This window comes from Cydia amplana, chromosome 7, assembly GCF_948474715.1.
Source record: "Cydia amplana chromosome 7, ilCydAmpl1.1, whole genome shotgun sequence".
NCBI classification, from domain to species: domain Eukaryota; kingdom Metazoa; phylum Arthropoda; class Insecta; order Lepidoptera; family Tortricidae; genus Cydia; species Cydia amplana.
The window spans coordinates 16318296-16344280 of NC_086075.1; the positions used below are offsets into that span (position 1 = coordinate 16318296).

At 37.9% G+C, this 25985-nt stretch overlaps 5 protein-coding genes across 5 annotated transcripts in view; 4 read left to right on the forward strand and 1 right to left on the reverse strand.

Annotated features, from left to right (window-relative positions):
• LOC134649573 (alanine--glyoxylate aminotransferase 2-like) overlaps positions 1 to 25985 on the forward strand; it is a 393462-nt gene that overhangs the window by 46953 nt on the left and 320524 nt on the right. The window lies entirely within an intron of this gene.
• LOC134649881 (uncharacterized) lies at positions 3738 to 4538 on the reverse strand. Its single transcript, XM_063504714.1, has one exon. It carries the CDS (start codon positions 4455 to 4457, stop codon positions 3996 to 3998), a length of 462 nt encoding a protein of 153 aa, XP_063360784.1. The 5' UTR covers positions 4458 to 4538; the 3' UTR covers positions 3738 to 3995.
• On the forward strand, positions 9716 to 10700 carry LOC134649882 (retinol dehydrogenase 11-like). Its single transcript, XM_063504715.1, has one exon. It carries the CDS (start codon positions 9739 to 9741, stop codon positions 10690 to 10692), a length of 954 nt encoding a protein of 317 aa, XP_063360785.1. The 5' UTR covers positions 9716 to 9738; the 3' UTR covers positions 10693 to 10700.
• LOC134649883 (retinol dehydrogenase 13-like) lies at positions 19101 to 20294 on the forward strand. Its single transcript, XM_063504716.1, has one exon. The coding sequence runs from the start codon at positions 19330 to 19332 to the stop codon at positions 20290 to 20292; it is 963 nt and encodes a 320-aa protein (XP_063360786.1). The 5' UTR covers positions 19101 to 19329; the 3' UTR covers positions 20293 to 20294.
• Positions 24677 to 25880, forward strand: LOC134649884 (retinol dehydrogenase 13-like). The gene has a single exon (XM_063504717.1). It carries the CDS (start codon positions 24840 to 24842, stop codon positions 25788 to 25790), a length of 951 nt encoding a protein of 316 aa, XP_063360787.1. The 5' UTR covers positions 24677 to 24839; the 3' UTR covers positions 25791 to 25880.

Genomic DNA, 25985 nt, shown 5'->3' on the forward strand with positions numbered 1-25985 from the left:
TGTCAGATAATATAAGGATAATTTATTAGAGACGAATGGGAGAAATCGTGTTTGTGAATTGTGTGAAATAAAAATAAAACACTCGATATTTGTTTTATTAAACACTACACTGTTTCTGCTTTCCTATATTTGTACCTACACGTAAAATATATGTATAACTTTACACTTTATTCCGTTGTGATAGGGTTGAAAATATCTTTCACATCGACGGAATGAACCCCCTCTGTTCAGGCTGCGGTGAGCGCCGCCTATCAGTTAGCTCGTACCAATTTAATGCATTTCTATTCTAATCTCTCTCTTTGTAATAATTTATTCGTACCTTGCAGCTTTTTAGAGTCTGTGCGGAAAGAGAATAGTCGTGGATTGTATTGGACCCCATACATTCCACGACTCTTCTCTTTCCGCACAGACTCTACAAGCTTTTATTTACTTTCACCTGACCGTTGTCTGTCTGCAATCAAATCTTGCAAGTTAAATTTGATCCACTTCCCGGTTTCCGATTGAGCTGAAAATACACATGTAAGTCGGGTGACAATGCAATATTATGGTACCATCGAGCTGATCTGATAATGGAGACAGGAGGTGGTCATAGGAACTCTGTGATGAAACAACGCAACCTAATTGTGTTAGGGGTTTTCAGAAGAAGAAAAGTACAGTCAGCGATAAAAGCTTGTAGGTACCAAAAATGATTTTTTTGCCAAAAACTTTTTGTTCTGCTTGTGTTTGGTTAGAATTACTCGTAAGTATATTATTAAAGCGGGTTTAAGGTTTGAATTTGTAAACGCGGCTATGTAATTTAATGCTTTTGTAACAATTAGCCGGGGTAAGAGGCACCGTACGAGGGAAGTCCTTCTGCAGAAGTGATTTTAAAGTTAATGCTTTTTATACATTAGGATTATCTTTAAAATTATAATTTGTATAATATTTAATATTTTTATGTATCTCTACCTAACTGTTTTTTCCCTGCAAGTGTCGACCTTGCCCCATAGTTTCTCTTAGCTTACCTAAGCTTACATATAGGTTAGTTATGTTTATGTAAAAGATATTCAATGAGTTTATAGGTAAAATGGCTGGATGAATATTAGACAAATCTATTTTTTTACTGACTGACATATGAGTTGATGATTGAGACAGGATGGGGAAGTTGATCTAGCAATTATTTTACTGCAATATTTTTCACGTGCCATATAAGTATTGGGTGGCTTTAACGTTTGACATAGGCAGGACTTAAAATGATAAAAAATATACTTACTTGATTAACTGACTTACTTCTAATCTGTTCTATGTAGGTACAACTTTTAAAATCTATTTATTTGTTGTATTTAATATAGTTAAAAATACTTAGTAATGCAATATAACGCTCATTAGCCGCAATCATTTGACATTTCCGCGTAATTTAACACTTTCAGTGGCAAGCGCCCCATTTCCAATACAAAATAAACAAACCTAGCGTAATACTTTAATAACAGTAATAAACTTACCTACACAAGCAATTCTACTATAGTACCCACACGTAAACATTAGAAACCTAAAGATACCTAATATTACTTAGTGCGCCATTTGCAGTTAGTTGGAGGCTTTCCAAGTGTTCCAGTATATCTCTAAAGTAAATGTAAGCACGGTGATTATGCGCAGATACATGTGGCAAAACATTGTCCGGCGATACACAGCGCCAGTGTAATGAAGATAGTTTTAGGAATGGAAAACAAGAAGTTCAGATGCAATCTCGCCGCTTACTCTGCTCTTAATTGCGTAACTTTAACTGGAGCCTCTTCCTGTCGCAGATTCGTTTTAAGTTCATGCATACTTCACCCGTACACGCATAGACCACTTTAATAGTAGATGGAACATGAAACGTTTTATACGTTCTATTTTGTGACTCGTAGTGACCTGACCACACATTGTCGCTGCCATACGACAACTTGTGGTGACCACACATTTAGTACGGGAGCGCCACTACTCATTTTAGTTTCGAACAAGTTTACGGCCTGTAGAGTGTTGAATTTAAATTTAAATAGTCAACAAAATTGAGTAGGGGCTGTTGTATAATAAAATAAAATGCAATTGGGCATTTTTATTTAAAGTTGTACCCCCAACTTTTAACTGAGAATTGGGAATTTTCATATTATTTCTACTCAGAATCACGAGCTCTTTCCGTTTGTATGAGTACCAAGAAAGATCTGGTTGCGTTTTCAATAAAATGTGTAAAATTTTGGAGACACCCTTTTTTTCTCGTATTAGGATCGAAAGAGCTCGTGATTCTGAGTGGAAATACATCACTTTTTGAAAATCTAAAATTCAAGTTAGGGATAGAAATGCTCATTTGTGTGGTACGGTATGCGGGAAGTATTTTACGAGTAGGTGTAAAACGGAGTCTGACGGTAGTGGTTATCTACACATACAAGATACCAGCTGCCCCGTTCAGAAAGTCCTATAGGTTTAAGTCTATGTATTGCATAAGTTCTTTTTTAATCGCAAGATAGTGAGCCTGTTCTCGCTGGTCGTTTACTGGCGACGGTGTCTAGGGGCCAATTCTGAGTTTTGCGCCAACATTTAATACTATTCAGATTCAGTTATCTGAAATTGTTTTAGCCGTGCGCTACGGTTCAGGGGAAAAAGACTGCAACTACCTATAAGGTGCTTCAAGCAGTTTTGTTGGCCTGAAACTTTCTGCGATAACCTCGCCCTTACCTTACCTCCTGTTGTTATAAAATAAAATTGATAATCAAATCAAAGTTGTATAGTCACAGCTTTTATAGAGACACATGTAACTTTTTGCTTCAGATAGGCACGAAAACATTTTTTAGAAAAAAAAAATGTTTTACTCAGTTTACGTCAGTAACATTCGACAAGATCTCCGTAATATTCATCTAGAACTCTGTAGAAAATAGTGTTTTGCACATTTATATTTCACCATTCATAAATTATTCTAAAATCTTGTCTGCAGTTCAAGATGAATTCTTGTCTGTCACGTCACAAGTAAATATCTGCACTAAAAGCGCCTAAAAAAAGTGTTGACTTGACACTTTGACTCTACATATTGCATATGAGTTAATACTAGTCAATACCAAAAACATGTAAAGTCCAATTCTGATACCTTCGAAATCAGAAATCAGAAATCAGAAATCAGAAATATTTATTGTATAAACTGTGGCTCTATTGTATAAACTCTTGAGTGGCGCATCTGAGATGGATGGACATGGAGAATCTTTTGTGCTGGTACCAGAGAAATTGCAACTCATATTCTTACAAGTATGTATAAAATTTTGAATTTACTTTTTTAAGCTCGAATGGATAAACTGCTTGGATGTCACACATTTAAACGTTATCGATAAATAGATCAGTTGTATAAGATTTTTATATCACATTTCGTAGCACGTATTTTACGTACCTACCTACTAGTATTGGTATTATAAAGCAAATCCCACCGACCGTGTCTGTATATTTACTTGCGGTAAGTAAGCTCTGAAACTACTGAACCGATTTTATGTGGTTTTCAATAACGTATAACTTTATTCTTCGGGAACGTTAAATATAGGTACATACAGGGTTTATGTTATAGGTGTATGTTATGCTGGTGTTACAGAAATATGTGCAAGCGAATGAAGTGAGTCGTTCGTGACAGATAAAGAGGTACCTGCCTATATGTTCATAGTATGTATATCAATAGGAGGAGGGGTAGGATGTCTATACCGGAATAATAATTTGGACCATAATAAATAGAATCGTGAACAACGTTGTTTTTTTACAAATTTTATTAAACTGACCGCAAAAATGGTTTCAAAGTTATTTTCCATTAGGTTATGTTTTATACATGTATTGGGTACCTGACGGAGCTGCGCAGTCTGTATATCTTTCCGTCGAAGTGTCTGCCAGCTGCAAGCGGATATGCCCGAGGGGTTCCACCGCTAGCCAGGGTTGTTTTATGATCGATTTTGTTCTCTCGCACTTGCTAAACATTCATGATAGTGCTTATAAATTGTTCAGAATATGTTCTATGATTTTTCTTTGGGAATTCTTGGGAAGCTGCTGCGGAGCTGTTCGTCGTTGGCTTTTTTTTCAGCGAGATGGATGAGTTTTTGGAGTTGAACCATGTCGTCCCGAGCGACCGCGTCGCGGAGCGCCTCTAGCATCCGCACTCCCTGCCGACTCTTCATCAGCTGCTTCTCTGTCCTCTCTTGCATGTTCATCAGCCGACCCTCATTTCTCTGCACTCGCTTCACTTTTTTCGTTATCAAACTCACGTAATAATCAATCTGTTGCTGCATTTCATCCAAATGCGAGTGGAACTTATAATCGAATACAATAATCAACAAGTATACGGCATACAGTAACAATAAACCGGCTCCAAAATAAAACAGTGAGGGACAGGTGGGTGAGAGAAACGGGCAGTCTTCTTGCAGAGTTAGGCAACTCCAAAGATATGATTTGTGTGGAGACAAACCCGATCTCGCCATTGTGGTAACAATCTCGTTTGTGATACTACGCGGACATTTTGTGCTAACATTATTTTGATTGGGGTTGTCATTTTGACAACAACTATAACCATCGTCTATCAATCATCATTCAATCATCAACTCTATATTTGATTCAAGGTTTTATTCACATTATGTCATATAAGGTAAACGTACTAGTGCTCGACATGCTAATGCCCAATAGATGACACCCTGTTGTCACCTCTATTGACAATGACCTAAGTTTCAAGATGACATGTACTGGTACCGCGTCGAGCACTAGTAAGTTTACCTTAAGCAATTTCTTTTACGAACGTTTTAGGCCAGCCGCACACAGCCGGAATTCTGTCTGAATTCATAACTTGAATTCAGATTCTTAATTCAGAAAGCTTTGCCTAAACATTCCGATTGATCAGTTGTCTCACTATTTCCCACGAATGTCACTGACAAATAAAATTCATAATGTGATACTGGCGTGAGTGTGCTCGTCCATGGATGCATACATTATGGAAAGAGGTGCGCAAGGAATTCATAATCTTAATTTTCATTATGCTGAATTCAGAACGCTCGTCATTACCAGTCATACATAATTAATCTATGTAACATGTTTGGTTTCATAATAGAGTTAGACCAAGAAAAGTCTGCAGCGATTTTGATAGCCCACATGGTGGGCTATTAAAATAACTGCAGACTTATCTCGGTCTGACTCTAATTACTTTTTTTTGACTCCAATTAATTAATATTAAAAAGAGGTAGGTATCCTTCAGATTCAGATTCTGACTCTCAGATGTCGTTAGATTTTTTTATGTGGGACCTTATAATGTACTGTAGGTCCTCCCTGTACCTCCTGGCAAATTCGCACTTGAAAACTTGATGTAGGTAAACTTTTCGTCAAACGTTTAAATCAAAACCCAACAGGGCTCTTGAGTTTAAAAAAAAACGACAGCCCTATTAGTAGGTAGAGTTGGACCAAGAAAAGTCTGCAGCGGATTTGATAGCCCACGCAGTGCAAGTGTCATTTATGCGTCATAACTTCATAGAAGTTTGACGTTTAAAATAACACGTGCACTGCGTGGGCTATCAAATCCGCTGCAGACTTTTCATGGACTGACTCTACTTATCTTACCTAATACCAGTGCTAATACCTTTAAACGAGCAATTTTTGTCATACTTTATGTTACAACACGGTTATCTTTATCTATCACAGAACACTTGGCTCAAAGGACTTGGATCCAGGCCGATGTGGTAAAAAAAAACTTTTTGTCATATGTTTTTTGACATCGATACAAGTGAATATTAATTAATTTTTTTTCCAGTAACAGACTGTTCTGAATCTGAGTATTTTTTAGCTGTGAATTTACTAAAGTTTTAACAATTTGTGAACTAGACTTGTGTAAGACAGAAAAAATAAATTATCCTACTTTACAAGTATCACGGACGGCAATACAATGCGATAGCCCCTAAGTGAGTGTTTTCTAAAGAATACGATACCGCTATCATTGAGGCGAAGTGGCATCGCTGACTGACAATAGCGTATAAAAGTGCACAATGCTCGCGAACGCTCCACTTCACGCAATATCGGATTGCCTCGCCTGGCCCAAGACGATTCGCTTCACGACCTCTACAAAGAAATAGTGCAATGCAATGCAATGCCCAAAAGCGGTGGCTTCGGGGTCGTCTGACTCTGTAAACAGTCGCACTAGGGGTAAGGGATTTTAAACGTGAAATTGTAGTTTGAGTCGGTTTCATCGTTTGCCACGGCTCATGGGAGCCTGGGGTCCGCTTGGCAACTAATCCCAGTAATTGGCGTAGGCACTGGTTTTTACGAAAGCGACTACCATCTGATCTTCCAACCCAGAGGGTAGACTAGGCCCGTATTTGGATTAGTCCGGTTTCCTCACGATGTTTTCCTTCACCGAAAAGCGACTGGTAAGCGACGAGTATCAAATGATATTTCGTACATAAGTTCCGAAAAACTCATAGGTACGAGCCGGGGTTCGAACCCGCGACCTCCGGATTGCAAGTCGCACTCTCTTACCGCCAGGCCACCAGCGCTTTTCACGTTTCTGCTTAATACAACAATTAATTTAGTATGGCGCGTTGTTAGTGGTGAATTTACTATATGACTTGGAACTCCGGTAGCCGTTTAAGAAGTGTAACACTCGTCGCTGGTGGCGCCTCCCTAAGGCGCATATGGTGGAAATATTCGCTGTGCTCAGTTGGCAGAGCAAGGGCTAGTGATCTAGTGTCTTGAGTTGAGTCCAGTAACAGTGAATTTTTCCACTTTTCATTTAACGTAGGCATATGACAAAGTAGATACCTTAAGTACTATGCCTACGTTGGTTCCTATGCCTGGGTACGCCAATGCACCTTATTATTTATTCGCACTTTAAATATTCAGATTACTCTGGCACAATAACACTTAATGTATTATGTAATGTAAGTATGTATGAGCCGGAAAACGGTCCAACAGATAGGTCGAAATTTAACGTAGGACTGCAGAAAACTTTTCGTATATTCGAGAGTTAGGCGTTCGACTCTGCTGTCCCCATTTTTCGACGTTTTGCTGCCGTTTGAGTATATTTGTAAGTTCTGCTGATATTTCATCGATGTCAAAGTTTTGAATATAGAAATGAGGTTTCCTATCATCGATGTGATTTATAATTTAACTTTGAATATAGTTTCATTTGCCAATTTATCTCGCCAAGTACCTATTGCGGTCATGCATGTACACGTTAGATATCAGCATTAAATACATAATTTAAATGGAAACATCATATTTTAGCTTTTAACTGGCTTCCATGAGCGTTGAAAATACGTGAGTCAAATAAAAGTTTTATGATATCAACATGGGATCATACCTGATCAATTGATCATACTCAAAAAATAAAAAAATTCTTGACCGGAGTCAATTTAAATTGTTTTCAAAAGTAACTAGCTTAATAAGCTCATTTAAAAATTCAATTCACGGATGACATCGAAGTTTTTTTACATAATTTGCCATATAGGTACCTATATGTATCCGGATCAATATGCCACGTAAAATTATTAAAACAAATTGAATTTTGCTACATGTTGTGTAGGCAGGATACCGACGGGTTCAGGTGAAAGTTTAATTTGTTGCACAACTTTCCTTTGTGGATGGTGTACCAACGTCACCACAGCTCCCATCCTTAAATGTTATTGCAGTCGCTCACAGAGCAAATCAGAGCGCCTACCGCGATTCACGTTCGACCTGTTGCCTCTCTGTCGCACTTGTAAATTCGTACGTAAGTGTGACAGGGAGGTAACGCGTCGAACGTGGTTCGCGGTAGGCCCTCAGCAGTCAGCACAGGCGAGACGAACGCTCAAAATAACCACTACTCGTATATCCCAGCTCCGATAATCGAAGTCCGGATATAGCAGTAAGTTGCTAAAGGGTGAGCAAAATTTCATAAATTTCTTTAAAATTTCATAACGATTTTATTCCATTCCATAGGTAAGTAGTTTTTTTCATCTGCACGCAAGTTAAAATCGCTGAAGGTATTGGTCAGGAGGGGCATACATTGTATATTTTATTTAACCTTCAAGTAGCGGCATTTGCCCCCCCCCAACTGGCTTCGGCCTTGATAGGTTCGTTTTTGTAAATGCTTAATAACGCCTACACACAATATCTTGGAAATTATTTTTGGTATGGTATGTTATATTGCTCTTACAAATGTAACAGGCGCTAACGAAGCTGTCGTCTTCCCTGAGTTCAATCACATCACGGTAAAAGCACACAAGTTCCTGAGTTTTAGGGACTTTTTATGTAAAATATATACATATCGCTGTGCCAGTCAATAACTACTTACGCCATATCAGCGTGGGCCAGTGCTGCCAAAACTTATATGTTAATTGTCGAAAGAGCTCAACGCTCTGTCCTAAAAGTTATGCTCAAAAAGCCCTATAGATATGCGACAAAAAGCCTTTACGCCGAAGCCCAAGTCCTAACGGTCCGACAGCTCTACATACACAAGGTTTGCCTCTCAATGCACAGATACGCGTCTAACCTAGAAAATTACTCGGAATTGCTCTCTAAACGCATTTTTAAATTACCTATTCCAACAGTTAACACTGCATTTGGTAGGCGTTTCGGTGATGTTCTTAGCTCTAGGATTTACAATTCTGCTGTAAAGCTACAAAGTGGGTTGATACGTTGCACGGTATCGGAGGCTAAACGGTTTCTCTTTAAATGGTTATTGTCACTGGACTACTTACCAGGAGACTGAAAATTTACTTCTAAGGGTAGTTTAAGGTTAACTCTATAGTCTATCTAAACTTGTGTCCACTAGGAAAGTAGTTTTTGTAAAACTGTAATGTAATGTTATTTATTTTACTAACAGACAATGTAGTTCATAATTATAAATTATTATTTTTTCCTCTATTCCAACTGTCACTCATGACATACAAATGCATACTTGGTCTCCCGCGGTACAGGCCTAGCCTAGTGCGGGGACCCCTGGAAATTCGGTACTATTTAACCCATGCTATGCACCCACCCGTTGTCACAACAATTTATGTATTGTACTGCCTGTTCTATGTGCAATAAACTTATTTTTATCTTTATCTTTATCTTTATCTTTATCTTTATCTTTATCTTTATCTTTATCTTAAGTATTTTAGTAGGTATGACGCCGCCTATGACATATTATATTCGTTAACAGACTATAGTCAAACATCGGGCGCAGCATTACAATATTGAAATACATTTATTGTCAAACTACGCGTAGTAAGTACAGAGGGCCTACCGCGAAAACCGAAATTTGCAAATTACTGGGATCTTTTACTCTTTTACTCCAATGAAGGCATATTTAGAGCGACGGAGTAAGATGCCCACAATTTGCGAGCTTCGATTTTCGCGGTTATAGCCCAGATGAATCGTTCGCGGCACAGCATACGTCATTTTTAGTCTCTTGTATCAAACTTGTATAGTTATTCAAATTTGTTGTACAAAGTACCTAACATAATTATGTGAAACTACACTACAATAGCAGACCTGTTTACTAGTAGTGCTACCAACATACTTACTTAACCTACCTTAAATATACACCGTCCATTATCTATAATGACTGGATGAAAACCACATAGATTGCACGTTTAGTAATTCTCATACACGCGGACTGATTCCACGCGTGGATAACATATTTACTTATCTTTTTTTATCGGATAAAACATGTGTATAGCGATTTGATTGATATTTCGGCAAATTAAATTAAATTTACTTCGAGTGTTATATATACAGCAGTGTCCTTGTTCAGTAAACATGTTTTTAGTCACACTATTAATTATAAATTTGATCTTTGCTTTTATTGCATGGGTGTACTGTAAATTGACTAGCGGTGTATGTATCAGCAGCAGGCATTTGGTGGGGAAAACGGTCATTGTGACTGGAGCGAATGCTGGGATCGGGTATGAAACGGCGAAGGATCTGGCGGCTAGAGGCGCGAGGGTGATACTAGCGTGCAGGAACGAAATCCGCGGCCGCGCAGCTAAGGATCAGATAACCACTGCTACTGGAAACTCTGATGTCCACTACCAACACCTCGACCTCGCATCATTAAAATCAGTCAGATCGTTCGCAGACAATATCCTCAAAACCGAAAAACATCTTGACATCCTCGTAAACAACGCAGGCTGTTATGGATCAAATTTCGAGAAAACTGAAGATGGACTACTTCTAGAAATGCAGAGTAACCATTTCGGACCTTTCTTACTAACCAATTTGTTACTTCCACTACTTAAATCCTCAGCACCAAGTCGCATAGTGAATGTTTCGTCAGTCGCACATATTGGTGCTGTTATTGACTTCGATAATCTAAATGCAGAAAAGGAAACTAAAAAGACCTATAGTAAAATGAAAGTGTATTGTAATACAAAGATGTGTAACATATTGATGACGGTAGAATTGGAAAGGCAGTTAAAAGGAACGGGTGTGACCGTGAATGCTTTACATCCTGGAATTATCGCAACGGGGATTTCAGCGCACGACCGGCTAATGAAGTACGCCTTGTTTTTCTTGAAGCCATATTGTAAAACGCCGTGGGAAGGAGCGCAGACCACTATCCACCTAGCCGTGGCGCCGGAGCTCTCCGGTACGAGTGGCCGGTATTTTAGAGACTGCAGAGAAGTGAACCCGAGCAAACAAGCTCATGATACTGAACTGGGTCGAAAACTTTGGGAAGAATCGGAGAGACTGGTTAAATTAAAAACTGCATAGTGAACTATCATATTAATAGCAAGGCTCAAATAATTGCCCTTAAAGCCAGTTGCACCATACCATCCCACTAACCCGGGGTTAACCGGTAACCCAGTGTCAAATTGGGTAAGTGGGATGGTGCAATTGGTCCTTAGCAATTTACATTGTCAACAAAGTGTTTTATTTATTAAAAATGAATAAAGAAACATGGCATATTTCGCATACCTATGCGATAAGGAAACTAACCTTAAACTACATATCTAAAAAATATTTTCTTTTCCTTTAAGTATTATATACATTATATTATAGCACATAGTATTATACTACGAGTATAAATTAAGCACATCTAAATTGATGATTTTGTACTCTTTGAATTTTCTTAATTTGCTGTTAGACTTAGATAATTACCTGGGTACTTTCATTGGGTTGTTTACAATAGTAGTCTATTTATAGAGTAAGTGACCAAAAATACTGATTGTTTTTTTTTAATGCAAAAAAAAAATCATTTAAATCGAACCACACTCTAGGTAGAAGTGTCTACCAATCATTATTAATTCCCCTAGAAAAGTATTTAGGCCGGAGTAAAAGGCGCCTTCGTTATTTAAATAAGTAGTCATTGGTACAGCGGAAACTAACAGAATAATAAATCAAAGGAAAATAGAAAACCAGGTTCCAAGTATGGCGATGGTTTGGAATTGTACCTACTACTTTTACTTTGGTCTGGTTGGCATGTTGTTTTAGTTAGGCACTTGAAATCTCGGTTTCTGCAAAAATGCCTATACATTTCAAGTAGGTACTTATACAAGCAAGCCTTAGGCCGGATTTACACTAATAGCTTGGACATTAATAAAATCACCAAAGTGTCTAACAAATAAATGAGTGATGCAACGATTAGGAATATAAATATGCTTATTCTCCGCATATCAGTGGTTTTACGAATTTTCGTTGTTTCCGACAAAGTTATGTTTGCAGTTAATCCATATCGGTGTATGAATAAAACTGCAAGGTTAAGTTTAAAGTTTAATCATAGGTACTATTGGTGTTTGTATTCGTAAAATTCTAAAACTTATATTCGTATTCGTAAAATTTCGTAATTCGTATAAATATCACTAGTAGAAATTTTCCCTTTTATGTTTCAATAGGAATACCTACGCACCTACGATTTCGTTCAGCGAGTACTTTTATTGTAGGTAAACAGTTATATTTTATTATCTCATTCCGATACCCCGATGTACTGTCAAATCAAGGGTGAACAGGCACCTTCTGGGCAGGCTCGCTCCATCGTAGGCCACGTCTTCGCCTCAGCTAGTCTGTGGCCATGAGTAAGCCCATTTATAATAAAAAAAAATATTGTAACGGCGCGCGGCGGTGAATAATTACTAACTAAAACCGTACCTTTAACGAATATTAAACTAAATTTGTTCACCGTCACCCTATCGAGACGCGTCGTAGCCTATGACGCCCGAAGCCCGTCAACGTTCTCTAATTAATTTCCTCTCCGCTTTTCAGTGATAATAAAAACTCCTTCAAAAACGATGAATAACTTAGTGAAGTATAAAAGGCTAATTAAGGTGTGCTTGGCTAATTAGCTGTTAGATAATCGAGTTGTGAGGAAAACTGAGCGGAGCCGAGGGTTTACGGGCCCGTTAAAGTTCTATTATTGGTGAACTTTTGCTCGTAACTCGGGAAGCGGCAATTACTGGCCGAAAGTGGCCATTCTGAATGGCCTATATTTTGCATTTTGTGCAATTATAGATAGATTTAACCACAAAGGGGTATTGGCACTGAAAAACTACTAAAGTTATGGCAGGGACAGCATTTTATGTTTTAGGTCTCAAAAAATATTCTTTAGGTGATTCATCAGCAGAGCAATTCGAACTTACAAAGTAGTAGGCAAGTCAAATTTATTTCAATTTGTTCTTTGCCCGTATTCAATATTAGTCTAGCGAGATCAACTGCGTGTGATAACATATCGATAAAAAATAATTAAGTAACAGGTTTTAAATATTTTAATGTTTCAGCAGCCTTGCTGCCTCAGTGGCTGCTGCTTCCAGTAAACCGGCAGTCTTTTCTGTAAGTCGTACTCTTATAAGTTCAGTCATCTGCAATAATATGTTACACAACGAAGGCCGAAAATATGGCACGATCTTATTTGTAAAGCCATAGGTAACATAAGAGCGTGTCTCCTATTTTTGCGGCCTTCGAAGGGTAGATAAAGATAAGATAAGATAAAAGATAGTTTATTCAAGTAGGCATAATTACAATGCGCTTATGAACGTCAAATAAAGTTTGTTGGTCTAGCTACTGGAGAGAAATAAGTGGACTGTAAAACTTATGCAAAAATATATTAAAAACTACCAATTGACCGTTACAATAAATCAGAGCGCGGCGCGTACAGTCTATCGCGAGCGGGACGGGCGCGAGCCGTCGTGTTTCGTGTGTCGCGGTTGGTGAGATAATGGCGTACGCGGTGCGCGGGGCGCGGTGCGCGGGCGCGGCCGCGGATGGACGACCGGTTCTGCTCCGAGCGTCCAGGACTCATGAAGATGCGCTGGTGCTATCAGCACCAAAGTTACACCGGAGTAACATTTTGTTGCAGGTAACTGTTCCGTACGTTCTTTAAAAATACGCGCGTTTCACCTATTTCTGAAAATAAACATAAAATTATTGTTACTCGATTGAAATGAGTCAAATTGTTTTTAAATGAGGTACGTACCTATACAAAGCCAGCGTGACGTTTTTACAAATGTAACACCGCTGTAACCCTGCATAATATACGCGTACGCCAGCTCCGTTTGACCGGCAGGTCGCAGCCAATTAACATAGGTATATTTATTTGTTTATTTACGCAACGAAATTAAGGTAACGTTCAAAATCGCCTCCCTGGGCCCTCGTTATAATGAGATCGTTTGATGTGATCTGATGCGTCAAATTGCGGGCCTCTAATGGAAGCGGAGTACCTACTCTTCAATGCTTCAGACGTTAGTAAAACGTCAAACGGCATACGGGAGTTAATACAGTCTCAGTCTCAAAGGAAATTTAACACATATAAGACAATAATTGCCACTTTGGTATAACTATCGCCCTGATTTCTCAGGATTGGCGGCTGGGAGGTGTTGACTCGTTTGCATAAGATATGAATATGCAATTGCGGTATTTGCGGTCTAGACACTATCAGTAATAATGGCATTGCTTTTAAGTAATGACATATGACAACACAGTAAGGTGATTAAAATGAAATTACAGGACAAGGAAGTAGGTCTGACAATAAGTGCCTTTTCTGAACCAGTCTGAGGCGCTGTCGGTGGTTAGATTAGAAGGTTATCCATTAATTACTGGACACCCAAACACTTATACATATATATGTACATACTGAATATAAATCTAAACTGTTATTATGAAATAAAAGCTTGTTCAATATATATGTACCTACATTTAATAGGTGTAATGTGCTTATAAGGTAACTGATAAGTATGACACGTACCCTCCTAATATTCTAAGTTCTAATAGTGAGGGTGTTAAGTGAAATGACCTTTTTTTGCTTGATTAAAGCATGAAACTTGGCACAGTTGTTCCTTATATCAAAATAAGCCGATTAAGATCGGTAGCCCGAGGGACCCCCCGCTTAAGCCCGAGAGGGGGGGGGGTCAAGTAGCGCCCCGCCCGGCTTCATTCTAAAAATTCTAACAGGCCCCGTTTAGCTAATAGGTCATATTTGGTATCAATTTCGGATAAATAAATAACGTAGAATTCATTTCTGGTATAAAAAATTGCAATTTGTTGAAAAAAAATTTAAAAAAACACAAAATATCTAATTTTTTAAGTGTAATTTTTGTTTTTTATTTATTGTCAAAATTAAACTGCTTAGTTTTTCTACATACAAAAAATATGACAATAAAGCCTATTTAATGCAGATTTTAAAAACATAACTTTTACTAACCTTTATTAAAAGGAAATTGCATAAAAAAAACTTATATCGTCTCGCGCCGGTGAATATCTTTTTACCGACATCGGCATTGATATAAACAACATCCGAAGTGCACACTCTGGAGACCGATTAAATGTATTGTTTATTGTTGTAGATTCTATTATAAAGATAGAAAAGCGTACAATTTTTTTTAATGTGTCGTTCAGTGAAAAAGGGACCTTAAAAAAATTATCACAGCCAGCCTCGTGTTTGTATAGAAGCATACTCGTAGTTAGTTAATGCCAACCACTCCATGGACTCCATGGTCCCTGTTCTCAATTAATAAGAAGTAAACTGTAAGTATTCTTTAATATACTTGCTTATTACATTATACCACACTTAAATTTTGCGTCTTGTGTATTAATACAGTTCCTTCCCCCGACACATGAATGGGTACATTTCGTCATTCACGTATATATGTCAGTTTCAACCATATTCTGGCCACAGCAGGGTAGTCAGAACAGTTTGGAAACAGTCGTCTGCTCCTTGCTTTCATTCCCAAGGAGACGGACTAGGAGCAAGTTTAAAGAGGAACTAAAGTCTGACCCCAAACATATAATCCTATCCTGATAAGGCTGCTTCTATTTCAGTAGTCGATTCATGTAAAGAATTATTTCGGGCATTTTTTAATTATTTAGCAACGGCTTTATCTGTAAGTATCACTTTACTTTGCTTTACAAGGTTATTTCACCTATCATCATATAAAGGTATAATAAAGTTTTGGCGAATGCTATTTATTTACTGCTATTGCTCCATCCTGTAGGAGCTTGAATCCTTGTATCGGCCAGGCTAAAAAGGGTCCATGCTTAGATCTCACTTTTATACACCTTATATTAAATGGGGAACCCGGGTTCAAATTCTAGAAGGCATTTATTTGTCTGTTTATCGTGAATACTTGTTCCTGAATTACCTATGGATGTTTTGAGTGTATGTATCAAATATATATGATATATATCACGTAGTACCCACATCACAAGTCTTATTGAGCTTACAGTATTACAAGGTCGATCGAGAGAATGCTTGGAATACGAGTACGACTCCTGGTTTTTCAGGGCCCGATAGAAATAAATTAGAGTTTAATTTACCATGACGGTAAGCTTCACTTATAACCACTGATCTTTTAGTGAAACTCATTTCTTTACCACTAGGTAAATCATTTTGAGACACTGTGTTGACAAAACTTCGAAGAGTTAAAAGTCCTTATTTATGCCATCGCGAAATTGTGTAGAGAAACATGTCACAAGTAATGTTCCTCGTGAGATTCCGAATAGTCCAAGAACCATGAAAAGTCCGATTCATTTAATATGATGGCCCTAGTTGCAGATGCTGTAAAACAGTCATTGCAAGGTATTGATACGCACAGTATAGACACGAACGTAGTCATAGCAGCTAGACTAGATTCATGCGTACGAATATTTCCCCAACTACAGGAATTGTGGGCTCACGTTGACACAGTGGAAAACACAATTATATCACATGACACACCATTGCATCCAGGTCAGGGAATTATATTTTAAGCTAATAAAATTATCTATTCTATAAGCTAAGTAAACTATCTTTTATTTACCCTAAAAGAGCGGAAGTCTTAGCCCTGTTTCGAGCATTCAGTGGAAAGGGGAGAAAAAGTGAATTCGAAGCATGGAATCTGTTCAGAGTTCAACCAAACCACTACAAGGATTCAAGCCCTTACAAGATGGAGCAATAGCAGTGGCTAAAAGCATTCCCCTAAAATACTAAAATGTTATTATATGATCGGTAATAAGTGCAATATTGAAGAAGGCAAGTTACACCGGGATATTGAAATGAAGAGTTGTATACCTGTTCTATGAGATTAAGTCACTGCTAAGTTATTTTATTATTAAATTCCATAATGTATACCTACTTCTAACAAAAGGGAGCCATATAAATGCCCTATTACGCGCAGTGTACCGAGGGGTTGATGTTTAGGTTCAGTTCAGACGTTAGTTCGTCGTCAAACTTGCTCAGTCCGTCAGACTTCTTGGGAATGGAAGCAAGAAGCAGACGACGGGTTCGACACTGGTCTGACACCTGCTTTGGTCAGAATATGGTTGGAACTGACCAGAAGTAAATGCAAACCGGAATAAAAAACGCGATGCAACTACATGAATGATGAAATGTACGCATTTATGTGTCTGGGGAAGGAACTGTATTACGACACAAGACGCAAAATTAAAGTGTGGTAGGGTAATTCGCCAGTAACTGGCCACTTTTAGTAACTGGCCACCCAAAACCAAAAAATCATTTTAGGCTAGCCAGTGGCCAGTTATTGAAAGCTGGCCAGTTTTTGGAACCTTATACTAAAATGAATTCTGTTTATAGGTGAATAGAATTCATTTTAGTTTAGAGCGGCTAGTTATTAAAGCGGCCAGTTACTGGCAAATTATTCTATAATGTAATAAGTAAGTAGATTAAATAATACTTACAGTTTACTTCTTATTCATTGAGAACAGGGACCATGGAGTCCATGGAGTAGTTGGAATTAACTATGCTTCTATACAAAAGAGAGGCTCTATGATAAATTTTTCCAAGGTCCCTTTTTTCACTGAACGACACATTTTTTTTCTAATCAAATATTATGTACGCCTTTCTATCTTTAATATATGATCTACAATAATAAACAACACATTTAGTCGGTCTCCAGAGTGTGTACTTCGGATGTTGTCTATATCGATGCCTATGTCGGTAACAAGATATTCACCGGCGCGGGACGATATATGTTTTTTTAATGCAATTTCTTTTTCATAAAGGTTAGTAAAAGTTATGTTTTTAAAATCTGCATTAAATAGGCTTTATTGTCATATTTTTTGTATGTAGAAAAACCAAGCAGTTTAATTTTGACAATAAATAAAAAACAAAAATTACACTTGAAAAATTAGATTTTTTGTGTTTTTTTAATTTTTTTTTCAACAAATTGCAATTTTTTACACCAGAAATGAATTCTACGTTATTTATTTATCCGAAATTGATACCAAATATGACCTATTAGCTAAACGGGGCCTGTTAGAATTTTTAGAATGAAGCCGGGCGGGGCGCTACTTGACCCCCCCCCCTCTCGGGCTTAAGCGGGGGGTCCCTCGGGCTACCGATCTTAATCGGCTTATTTTGATATAAGGAACAACTGTGCCAAGTTTCATGCTTTAATCAAGCAAAAAAAGGTTCGACCTTTTTTTGTTACTTAAAACCTTAACTATAAGTGAAAAGGTACTTACTGTTTCGTAATATCTGCTATAATAGGCTACATGACTAATTTTCATTTATGGTATCAATCGATCGGGTTTGTTATTAGGATCAAATGTCTATATGGGACCCATTGCATTAAAGTAACACAAAAGTCAGACATTGTAGTCAAAGGCCGACAGTCGCACTTCACTCGCGAAACGCTTCATACAAAACGATAAGGGAACGTGACGTCAAGGTCTCTGGGAGCCCATCTTGTAGTATGGACAAAACAAGAAAATTGCGTTTTTGTCGGTGAAATATTGCGTTTATGTATTCGCCAGGTGCGAAGTCGGTGGAGGGGGAAGTGGCGCTGATCGTCACAAACACAGGTAATCTTATGGAATGCCCGCCATTAGTACTAGCGGCAGCCGCTTGACTAATTTTACTCCATAAGATTTAACGTAGAAAGTCTGCCAAAATGAGGGCAGCACCAGTCGTGCACCTAGCGAATATAGTTGCTATACAATATTTTTTTGGATGAAATGTAAGGAATCGAATGGTACCCTTACTTTTATTGTTTTTGGAAGTTAAAAAAAACTTAAATTTTGAAACTTTCAGGTCCTGTGTTTTGTAATTTTTCAATATTTTGTTTTAATATCCACATTATTGTGATAAATAGCTCGTTTGCTATCTATTTTACTAGATTTTGTTATAAAATTCAACATGTGTCATCATCCCTATTTGCTTATTTATACATTCGCGACTCACTAAATTCTTAATAGCAAATTGATTCAAGTAATCATGAAGTTCGGGTAAATACGGAGATGGAAAAAGTTTGATTATTTTCTTTCTGCCCGTGTAGGTAAAAATAACACAATTTACCTCGTGAGGTGATTGATCATACTTTTAGATATGTTTGACCTAAGTTAAAGATTATTGATTTACACAACATATTCCACATTATCATACAGAGCTGGTTCCTACACTAGGGCTTGCCTGTATCGTAGGTAACCAAATCAGAAGAAAAAAATACACATAATGCGCGAAAATATACAATAGCCTAAAAGGTTACATAAACAATAGAACGGAATAAAATTAAAAATGGAAACTAAAATAAAAATAGAATTAATTCGTAAACGTAGGTATAACTACGAATTCCTTACCATGTTTTCTATATTGCTAATTTAAGAGTTTGTTTATGATAAATACCAGTACATATATCGTTTTTTCGCACTATTATTATTAGTTTCAATAGATCAGGCGCCATAATAATTGAATGTCATTCGTTATGTAACCTTGTCACTGCCAACGGCGTCGGCGCGTACGCACGATTGAGCAGCGAGTTTAGTTTAGGACCGACCAAAATACAACACAGTGACATTATTTTAGTCAAGACAACACAAATCGTGGAAACAATTAGTTAGTTTCCGTATATCGGGATCATCAGCGGCCAGATCCAGAGTAATTTAAAGTCAGTGTTTTTACACAAGCAATGTAATTAAATTTCCGCAATGATTTGGACGATATTAGCCATAACAACTCTGACGGTTGTTAGTGTAAAAGTGTTCCAAAGACTTACATGCGGCGTGTGTCAATCCAGTGCGCGTTTGGACGGCAAAGTTACGATAGTGACTGGAGGTACAAGTGGCACTGGCTTGGAGACAGCGCGAGGGCTGGCCCAGCGCGGCGCCAGGGTCATCATCACAACCAAAAGCAGTCGCCGTGGAGCTGCTGCCGTCGAGGAAATCATACAAACCACCGGCAACACAAACGTCTCCAGCCGACTACTAGATTTAGCCTCCTTACAATCCGTAAGACAGTTCAGCAAGATCATAACGAAAACAGAGAAACGCCTCGACATACTTATCAACAACGCCAGCGCATTCGGCCTTGGCAATCACGTCACTAAAGACGGACTGCAAGTCGGTATGCAGGTCAACTACTTCGCACCTTTTCTCTTGACCTGCCTTCTGTTGCCACTCTTGAAATCTTCAGCGCCCAGTCGGATTATAAACGTGTCATCTATCAAACACAACTATGCTGTGATGGATTTTGACAATCTCAACATGGAGCGATATTGGAGCGACATACTGACTTACGCGAATAGTAAACTATATTTAATAATGATGACTGTAGAATTAAGTCGTAGATTAAAAGATACCGGTGTAACAGTGAATGCTTTGCATCCAGGGGTTTCTTCGAGTGCTATTTTTAAAAATATACCTAATGATGCCGTCAGAAAAGTGATGGAAAAAAGTGTAGGGTTTATGTATCAGAATCCCAAGGAAGCGTCTCAAACGACTTTGCATTTGGCGGTGACCCCTGAGGTAGAAACCGTGAGTGGTCAGTACTTCAGCAATTGTCGTAAAGCGAAACCATCCAAGGTGTCCCAAGACCCGTTGTTAAGTAAACAGTTATGGGAAGAAACCGAAAAATTAGTTGGCTTTTCATTGCCTGACTGTAGTAAATTATAATTTTGGATGTAAGAAAAACGTAAAATATATAATATCTTGTAGGAAATCCTATCCCTATGTAGCTACGTAATATTAAATTACTGATATTAAAAGGAAGAACTATTTGTATTTAATTTACATTAAGTATATTATCGTTTTCTCCATTTCCTTCCTGTATATGGAGAACGACAATTTTGGAGATTTTTTTTATCCTGTATTATATTTAAGTTAAAAATATCACAGTGTAGGTAATTTAATTTACTAAAAGTACAGTACCTACCTATAAGGAAGGAGATCCGTGTACATTGCTACAACCTGGCTCAATACCATCAGGAGGCGGTACGCTTGTTCGCCACCATGATGGAATAAAATAATTCTTGCGAATTCGCGAAGGCCGAGGTCCCAAGAGAGCGATCTGAGGGACCCCAATCACTGCGCCAGAATGAACAATCAGGCTGACCGCATTTACGGTGGAAATACCTATATAGCATGGGGTTAGAGTTGTATACTTACAATAATAATATGTAAATCCACAGCCGATGTTGCCACGGCGACTGCTATCAACTCCGTTGATGTCTCTGGTGTGCTCGCAAGTGGCTGACATAGCCGATCTTGTTACCAAAAGTTCGCAATTAAGTATGATTTTTAGGGTTCCATAGTTGTTTCATGTCCGTCTGTCTCACAGAAACTTGAAGTGATCTGTGGTCTACCTGTACAAGAGCCTGTCTAAGCTAACTCGACTTGAAGGAGTGTCATTGACATTGACAACCTAACAAAAGGAGTGTCATTATAAACGTAATAGTTTCATAGAAGTTTGAGATTACCACACTTTGTCATGGCGAATGCCTTTAGCGTTAGCTTGGTCCGATTCTACCTGCGTCCGTGTGTCACAGTAATACGTAATAGGTACATAAATTACTCTGAAACTATAAGGTTACTATTATATTAACGAGTTTGGTACTTATGCAGTATATATTATCATAATATTGTAAGCCATAACTTAGTTATACCTAATTAGTTCATTCATACTTATTGAATGTTCAAAACTATGATAAATAATGCGACCCTTTTTAATGTTCGTAAGTAAAAGTGCCTGATTTTATTAAATAGCAATTGTGTTGCAATGACATTATAATCGTATGGCACAGGCACTTATGATAATATTACTAGGATTATCTTCAACTATTATCGCAATCAGACCGGGGCGAGGAGCTTTACTTATGAATATTTAATATATTAATCAAGGACTTGGACAAAGCAGGCATTATTGATATTATATATACCACAACTGTACGTGATTAGATAATCTGTGCAGGTGTACAATATTTGATAACGTAAATAGGTAATGATCACACTTTACTAGAAAATTATTAAAGATCCGTTTTATCGCTAATAAATTTATTATTAGACCGGGCACTATAATGATGATAATGATACTGATGATTCTATTGATTGATTGCTAAAACATGGGTACATAATATGTAGGTACTTAAGTGGTTACTAAATGAATTCAATGACATAAATTAATTCTCACGTAACCAGAAATGATCTCATAGTATAATTTTATTATATTCGGTAAGTACTATATTAGGTATTGACTCTTAATAAATATTGTAAATTTTGCACCATAATATGCCATAAATGATCTGCACGACTTTATTTATAAAGCGTAAGCGAATTTTTGCTTATGAATTTCCATAGTAGGTATGTGTAATTTTCGCAAATACGTTCTTGCCAACGTAATTGCCAGTTCATACTGCTTTTTCTTATTTAATCATAATATGAAGTAGAATGATTATGACTAATATCCATTTATTTAAACATTTGACAGCATAAAGTGACTGATTTAATCCCTCTTCTGTGGACTTCTTTCTAAGACTAAAAATTGATAATCGATAAGTTGAAATGTATAAATTGGATGGTAATTAATCGATAGTTACTTTAATTGATTTTCTATTGCCGATTAATGTATTATATCGTGCAGTGACTATTAAAGTGGGAAACGATATAGTTAAGCCATTTCCTTTCATTTTGATTGTTAGAATGGTTTTCATAAGTGTACATGTATCTAAATAGGCAATAGCAATTTGCTAACTACGACCCCTGTACAGCTCTTTCCCAGTTAATGGTCGACCTTTATCCATTGTTCTTAGCAAATTGCCAGTAGAACGATACATGTATGTATGTACTTAAAGTATGTTAGGTATAGCAACACCGCTTGAGCATGTAATGTATATTGGTATATAAATAGTAGTCCTAAGCCAGTCAGGTATTACTTATTGAATAAATTAGAATCGATCTTTAAAAGCTTTTAACGCTGTAAAAGTTTTAGTGCTAATGGATTAAAATCTAAATGGGAATAAAGCGAAAAAAATACATAAGTCATACTCGCTTTAACTACTCAACCATATTACTGATAGTGACATATGACATATTTAATTCATGATTTAATCAGTGATTAATTTATTGTATTAAGTAAAGCCTGTCATTGTCAAGAGGGCGCTGTTATTCTCATGGATAGGGTGACAGTTCAGTATAATACGAAAAAAATAGTTCCAGTGAAATTTCGCAACATGGCGCGTGATCACATATTCCTGGTCAGGCTTTAGTTGTGTGAAGTCTAAGACAAACACGTGCTTCTAATTTCACATCGAATGCAGAAGGCGCTGTACGGCTCTGTACATACATGTAGGTACAAAAGTTGACGTTTGACAATTCAGTAAATTTTTGGGTTCCGTAAGAGAATGGTCAAAAGGCGACCGAAATTATGTCGTTCTGTGTTTATTTATTGCTGCAAATATTTTTTTACATTATCGGAATTTGAACATAAGACTACCAATACCACCAGTTTCGTAGGCAGTCACTGTCACCAAACTAATCGGGCAAAAAATGGTAAAATGGTGTTAGAAAACAATTGGCGGCTAAGTTGCTTTCAAGTGGGCGGCCAGTAGCTAGGGGCTGCAAATAGGCGGTTAGGCGGAAGTGCGGACGTTATTAATGAAACCCATAACTCAGGCGCAGCCAGCGCATTTTTCTCCACACAGGAACCGGAAGGACGGCAGACGCCACTAATTAACAAGATTAGCATATTCCCTTGAAAAAGCCTTTTTTGTCCCCCCGACAAAATGACTGTACGTATGGAAATGTCAGGATTTCTGCCAAAATGGCGCTTCCGTAAATATTGTTGTTTGCATCTGGTTAGTTGGACGATTTGCTTCGTTTTTTTTAATTATAAACGTGGGAGCAGTTGCGTACCTAGTACCTACGCAAGCCGTAGTATGTATACTTACTTACAAGTATTTTAAGATACAAGCCCAAGCTATATATATATACTGTAGCATAGACTAGGTAGGTACTAATGACTATGAAACTCATCTCCGGTGTTCAAACCCCGTTGATTAAATTGTGTGATATTTTTGTTCCTGGGTTGTTGATGTTTTCAGTACCTACCTATATTTAATTGTGACTTATAGTTAGTACATACCATCAACCAGGGATATATTATAAAGTACTGTGAGACTAGGGCGATTTCTTAAGATGATCATTGATCACATAACCTTATTTATAAATTAAAATGAAGCCACTAATATTAACTAACTAGCTTTTTTACTGAGGCAAAATTCATATGCCACAATTGTTTTAATTAGTGCATAATATATCTGTAAAATACTCTTATCTCACTAATTTAGTAAAATAACCACCCCAAGGTTAGAAGAGGTCGCTCCTTAATTATAAACCTTCAGCCTATTGATAACTATTTGTTTACATTGTGTTCTTTGTATTTTATTTTATCGAAGCATTTATGTTCTTCAAGTTTCTTATTATTATTATAAGCCTATACAGTGTCCCACTGCTGGGCAAAGGCAAGGGCAAGTTTCTTACTATATTATATTATTGCTGCGTGCCGACTACATGCCATGTATGCCAGTACCTATATAAAGTATTATTTACCTACTAAAACGATAGCTAAGAATCACCATAAAACCGAACCAGTAACGCACGAGTGTATCGGAATCGAACAAACAACTCTCTGCCACGGACATTGCTTTATAATTTTCATAAGTACAGAAAACTCATGCCAAAATTATCAGAGTAAGCCGATAAACATCTGTAACGTTCATGTGCAAGTAATTGCAGCACCATTCCATCGATGCGAATTGTCGGTTAAAGTTTTCCCAATACCGGAAAACATCGTGATACGAGCGCGGCGGACGTCCGCCATCCTACCATCGATGCCGCGATATCACGCCGCCCAATACATCCGGCACCATTCGAATAAATCACGCAAATCTATGTTTAATTGAGATTCCGTTTTTAATTTTGGTCCTCATCAAACGAAAGTATTAACGCAATCGCGATGTCATCAAACGATATATTTCCACCTAGCTCATAGATTGGTTTCTTTATCGCAGCACACGTTCGTTCAAGCATGAACAGATAAGAGCACTAGTTTATCGTATTCGTTGCGCACTGTCGTGACCTCTTTACTTCATTTTCTTAGTAAAGTAGTATGCTCCGCTTGCGTTAAAGCGAGACGACGCGTGTGCGTGCACCGTGTGCAGTTTAAAATGTACTTGTTAATAATAACCGCTATTGCGGTTCTAGTGTTCGCTATTAAAATATATCAGAAACTTACGTGTGCAATTTGCCGGTCGAGCGCTCACATGGTCGGCAAGGTAGTGATTGTGACGGGTGGGAACAGCGGTATAGGATTAGAGACGGCGAAAAACTTGGCAGAGAGAGGAGCGCGAGTGATCCTCGCGTGTCGGAGCGCTCGCCGTGCGGCGGCTGCCAAGGAAGAAATCATCAAATTCTCCGGGAATACCGACGTACACTACATACCGTTAGATTTGTCATCCTTCCGCTCTATAAAGGAATTCAGTGAGCACATACAGAAGACGGAGACACGTATCGACGTCCTGATCAACAATGCGGGCGCCGGGGGACTCGGCAACTACAAGACCGAAGACGGTCTCCACGTCGGCATGCAAGTCAATTACTTTGGGCCCTTTCTCCTGACCTGCCTGTTACTACCGAAGCTGAAAGCCTCAGCACCGAGTCGAATCATAAACCTATCCTCCATTATTCACAAGTACGGTTTAATGGATTTCGATAACCTTAATATGGAAAAATACTGGAGTGATTACCTAGTGTATGCGAATAGTAAATTGTATATTAATTTGATGACGCTGGAGTTGTGTGAGAGGCTGCGAGGCACCGAAGTGACCGTGAACGCCGTGCACCCGGGTATCGCGGCGACTAATATATTTCGGAATATACCGATTGCGATAATGCGTACTGTGGTCGAGAAGGGAATAGGGTTCATGTTCCAGAGTCCGGTGGAGGCGTCGCAAACCGTCATCCACCTGGCGGTGTCGCCTGAGGTGAGCGGGGTCAGCGGCCGATATTTCAATAACTGCCAACAGAAACAACCGTCTAAGATTTCACAGGATCTAGATATTGCGAAGAAACTTTGGACACATTCCGCAAGATTAGTCAAATATTCTGAGACAGACTGATTCAATTAGTGTTGCGAGTTAATGTTATTTATATAGGAACTATATATGTTGTTCAAAGAGTAGATCTATTAAGACTATTATCATGACAATAAATAGAAAATTAATAGGAATAAAGTGAAACTGAAACGCGAATATTGTTTTCGTATAATTTATTATTACTATCCAATAAATACAAGTAAGTATTATGTTATAGAT

What these genes read in the sequence shown, in the direction of transcription:
- LOC134649881 (XM_063504714.1), bottom strand. Translation starts at nt 4,457, where the DNA reads ATGGCGAGATCGGGTTTGTCTCCACACAAATCATATCTTTGGAGTTGC.
- LOC134649883 (XM_063504716.1), top strand. Translation starts at nt 19,330, where the DNA reads ATGATTTGGACGATATTAGCCATAACAACTCTGACGGTTGTTAGTGTA.
- LOC134649882 (XM_063504715.1), top strand. Translation starts at nt 9,739, where the DNA reads ATGTTTTTAGTCACACTATTAATTATAAATTTGATCTTTGCTTTTATT.
- LOC134649884 (XM_063504717.1), top strand. Translation starts at nt 24,840, where the DNA reads ATGTACTTGTTAATAATAACCGCTATTGCGGTTCTAGTGTTCGCTATT.